We start from the raw sequence: 4,848 nt of genomic DNA on the forward strand, positions 1-4,848 counted from the left end.
CGATTGAGCTCCCAAAGTCTGCAGGATTTTCTTGTCTTCACTGGATCTTTGAGTTGGTTTTCTGCCAGGTCTTCAGAATGATTTCGTCTCCAACTGATCTCCCAAAGGGGAGTAATTGGAAATCTATTGGTTTTTCGCCAGGCCTTGAACTATTTCTCAATGGCTGCTACAGAATCATTTTGTCTCTGAAAATCTTCATCTTCCTGGCTCCAGGAATTCTTCGTCTTCAGGGAAATGTGTCAATATTTTTTTTTCTAATTTTTATGCTATATTCCTTAGCCATGGAAGGCATTGAGTAAATCTTTACTGTACAAAATGGTGAGATTTATGACTGACAGGCTTATTTTGATAGGATCTTTGACTACTTTTGGCACCATGGCATGGTGCTGGGGAGAAGAAGATTCACTTCGAGAAGCAGAAAAATTCTTGGATTTGATGGACCGGGAGGAAATGGAGAGACTGCAACCAGCAGTCTACGGTGGGGCGAATCACGTTGCCGAAAAAAACTAGGGAACGCACACAATTGGAGGAAGTATCTCAAAAGGATCCAAGTGAAGAATTAGACGGAGCAGAAGAGGGAAGTCAGATGTTTGATGATTTCCTCGCTAAAATACATCAAGAAACTGAAACGGGAATTGACTTAGAAAACATCCGTGAAGTCGATGGCGAAGAGGCAGAAGATATTGATTTATCTAAGGACAACAAAGCTATATCAGCTATAAATGAAGATTTAGATAGAGCCAATAAGAGAATTGATAGTCTTATGGTAAGTCTAGAAAAAGCTGAAGCTCAAAACGAAAAACTTCGTGAGGAGCTTTTTGTCAAGACTTCTGTAGAGACGGGAAAAATTGAGTTAAAGGACAACATAGCTATATCAGCTATAAATGAAGGTTTAGATAGAGCCAATAAGAGAATTGAGTCTCTTATGGAAAGTCTAGAAAAAGCTGAAGCTCAAAACGAAAAACTTCGTGAGGAGCTTTTGGTCAAGACTTCTGTAGAGACAGGAAAAATTGAGTCATCTGATTTCGTCGCTAACTTAGCTTTGATAGATGATATTGAAAGAGCCAATAAGAATATTGACTCTCTTATGGTAAGTCTAGAAAAAGCTGAAGACCGAAACGATCAAATTCGTGATGTGATTTTGAACAAGATGGCTGTAGAAAAGGAATTAGAAAATGCCCATGAGGAAATTCGGACGCTCGAGAAGAGGCTGGGAAGAGTAACAGGAGATCTGAAGGCAGCCAACGAGAAACTTCTGGAAAAGAGCGACTTGGAGGAATACATTGAAAGTGCTGATAAGGAGATCCGAACACTCTGGGCTGAACTGGACAGTGTTAAGGCTGAAAACAAGAGACTGAAGACCGAAAACGTTTGTCAAAAGGCAGCTTTAGAAAGTGAACTTAATGCTGCAGTCGAGGAGGTCTACAGAATAGGAACTAAATTGGATGCTGTCCTGGATGAGAACTGCAAATTGAAGACTGGACTATTAATCAAGAAAGACGTGGTGTGCGATCTGGAAATGGCTGAGGAGGAACTGGAAAAACTCTGGAAAGAAATCGCTGGTGTTAAAGCAGAGAATAGACGACTGAAGAGAGACTTCTCAGAGGAGAGAGCCACAAAAAATATGTTAGTGAAGGCCGACGAGAAGAATAAAACACTGGAAGAAGAAATTAGGAATCTAACTTCAGTGGCAGACGAATTTGCAATTTATAAGGAGAAGTATCAAGATATGATGGAAAGAAACATGAACCTAGAGATGGAATTAAACCATAAGAATTACGCTATTGCACAACTTGTAGACGGTCTCTCTCAAATACACCCCGAGTTGAAGGAATTATATCATAAAGAAATTTCTGGTGAGCAGACTGGGGATTTAATGTGGGATGGCCAGTTGAATAGATTCGCCCTTCAAGAGACGAAAAGGAGGGGCTGGAAGAAAAACTAAAGGGGAACTATATCCCAACACAAAATATGAAAAAACTGGGGATTATAATATCGCCACCCAAAAAAAAAAAATGGTGATTGTAATATCACCACCAAAAAAAAAAAAAAAAAAAAGATGCGGAGTATAGTATCCCCACCAAAAAAAAAAAAAAAAAAAGAAAAGAAAAACGGTGATTATAATATCGCCACCAAAAAAAATATATATTTATAGAAAAAAGGGAATAAAATTTTTGTTTAATTTATTTGGAAAGGAATTTTCTTTTCTGTTTAGTTTTGTTTGGAAAGGAATAATCTTTTTGTTAAGTTTTGTGATTCACCCATTCTGGACAGGTTCAGGACATCAGTTTCACTGGAAAGGACACCTGAAAATATTTGGCTTAAAGGACGCTTGGATGGATTGCCCCCAGCTTGAAGGATGCAAGGCTGAACTATCCAGCTTGAACGATGCTTGGAATAACCTGGAGGACAACAGGCTCTGCAGAGGGAAGGAAACTAGCTGATTCTAGTATGATGTGTACCTTGATGGACGAGTACAGGCGTCTGTCAAGTGTACAAATGGTCGGATATCTAGATCTATTCTTTTGGATACCAACCTTCGGGTGGTTCTGGGGGAATAATCTAGAAGACTGGCTATGCAGAGGGATGAAGCTGGGATTCTTCTAGTATGCAGACAAGTTCTTGGAGGTTGAACCAAGACATCTTTGGCTGGGAAGAGAAGCTGCATCTTTTGGAGGCAGGCATTCATGGTTAGGTGGGCAGCATCAGTCCAAATTTTTAGGAACTCGCAGCTGTGGAGCATCAAATAGCAGGAGCAAAAGATAGTAAGAGCTAGCAAAAGTTAGCAGTAGCTAGCAGCAGCCGCAGCTGAAGTTAGTAGCAGCCTGCAGCAGACGGTAGCAGAAGCAGCTAGCAGCAGCTAGGAGCAACAGCAAGCAGCATGTGCTAGCAGCAGCAGCTTGCAGCAGCAACAGTTGCAGTAGTGAGCGGCTGGTGGTTATAATATCGCCACCAAAAAAAAAAAAAAGAAAAAAAATGGTGATTGTAATATCGCCACCAAAAAAAAAAAAAAAATGGTGATTATAATATCGCCACAAAAAAAAAAAATGGTGAATATAATATCGCCACAAAAAAAAAAAAAATAAATGGTGATTATAATATCACTACCAAAAAAAAAAGAAAAAAAAAATAGTGATTGTAATATCGCCACGAAAAAAAAAAAAAATGGTGATTATAATATCGCCACAAAAAAAAAAAATGGTGAATATAATATCGCCACCAAAAAAAAAAAAGATGGTGATTGTAGTATCGCCACCAAAAAAAGAAAAAAAAATGGTGATTATAATATTGCCACAAAAAAAAAGAATGGTGATTGTAATATCGCCACCAAAAAAAAAAAAAATGGTGATTATAATAGTGCCACCAAAAAAAAAAAAAAAAAAAAATGGTGATTATAATATTGCCCAAAAAAAAAATGGTGATTATAATATCGCCACCAAAAAGAAGAAAAAAAGGGGATAATAATATCGCCACCAAAAAAAACAAAAAAAAATGGTGATTATAATATCACCACTAAAAAAAAAAAAAAAAAAAAATGGTGGTTATAATATCACCACCAAAAAAAAAAAAAGAAAAGGTTATAATATCGCCACCAAAAAAAAAAAAAGAAAAAAAATGGTGATTATAATATCGCCACCAAAAAAAAAAAAAAAAATGATGATTATAATATCGCCACTGAAAAAAAAAAATGGTGATTACAGTATAATATCGCCACCAAAAAAAAAAAAAAATGGTGCTTATAATATCGCCACCAAAAAAAAAAAAAAAGAAAAGGTGATTATAATATCGCCACCAAAAAAAAAAAAAAATGGTGATTATAATATCGCCACAAAAAAAAAATGGTGATAATAATATCGCCACCCAAAAAAAAAAAATAGAAAAAAATGGTGATTATAATATTACCACCAGAAAAAAAAATGGTGATTATATCGCCACCAAAAAAAAAAAAAAAAAGTGATTATAATATCACAGCACCAAAAAAAAAAAAAAAAAAAAATGGTGATTATAACATCACCACCAAAAAAAAAAAAAAAAAAAAAAAAATGGTGATTATAATATCGCCACCAAAAGAAAAAAAATGGTAATTATAACATCACCACAAAAAAAAAAAAAAAAAATGGTGATTATAATATCGCCACAAAAAAAAAAAAAAAAAAAAAAAATCGTGATTATATCATCACCATCAAAAAAAAAAAAAATGGTGATTATAATATCACCACCAAAAAAAAAAAAAAAAAAAATGGTGTTTATAATATCGCCACAAAAAAAAAAAGAAAAAGTCGTGATTATAATATCGCCACAAAAAAAAAAAGAATGGTGATTATAATATCGCCACCAAAAAAAAAAAAAAAATGGTAATTATAATATCGCCAAAAAAAAAAATGGTTATTATAATATCGCCACCAAAAAAAAAGAAAGGTGATTATAATATCGCCACCAAAAAAAAAAAAAAAAAAAAAGGTGATTATAATATCGCCACCAAAATAAAAAAAGGTGATTATAATATCGCCACCAAAAAAAAATAAAAAATGGTGATTATAATATCCCACCAAAAAAAAAAAGAAAAAAAAGGTGATTATAATATCGCCACCAAAAAAAAAAAAATGGTTATTATAATATCGCCGCAAAAAAAAAAAAAATGGTGATTATAATATCGCCACCAAAAAAAAAAAAAGGAAAAGGTGATTATAATATTGACACCAAAAAAAAAAAAATGGTGATTATAATATCGCCACCAAAAAAAAAAAGGAAAAGGTGATTATATTATAATATCACCACCAAAAAAAAAAAAAAAAAAAAATGGTGTTTATAATATCGCCACAAAAAAAAAAAAAGAAAAAGTCGTGA

At 34.0% G+C, this 4,848-nt stretch overlaps 1 protein-coding gene across 1 annotated transcript; it reads left to right on the forward strand.

Annotated features, from left to right (window-relative positions):
- Window positions 1-586: 586 nt before the first annotated feature.
- Window positions 587-1,945, forward strand: LOC137627277 (flagellar attachment zone protein 1-like). Its single transcript, XM_068358357.1, has one exon. The coding sequence runs from the start codon at window positions 587-589 to the stop codon at window positions 1,943-1,945; it is 1,359 nt and encodes a 452-aa protein (XP_068214458.1).
- Window positions 1,946-4,848: the final 2,903 nt, after the last annotated feature.

This window comes from Palaemon carinicauda, chromosome 35, assembly GCF_036898095.1.
Source record: "Palaemon carinicauda isolate YSFRI2023 chromosome 35, ASM3689809v2, whole genome shotgun sequence".
Lineage (NCBI taxonomy): Eukaryota > Metazoa > Arthropoda > Malacostraca > Decapoda > Palaemonidae > Palaemon > Palaemon carinicauda.

What these genes read in the sequence shown, in the direction of transcription:
- LOC137627277 (XM_068358357.1), top strand. Translation starts at nt 587, where the DNA reads ATGTTTGATGATTTCCTCGCTAAAATACATCAAGAAACTGAAACGGGA.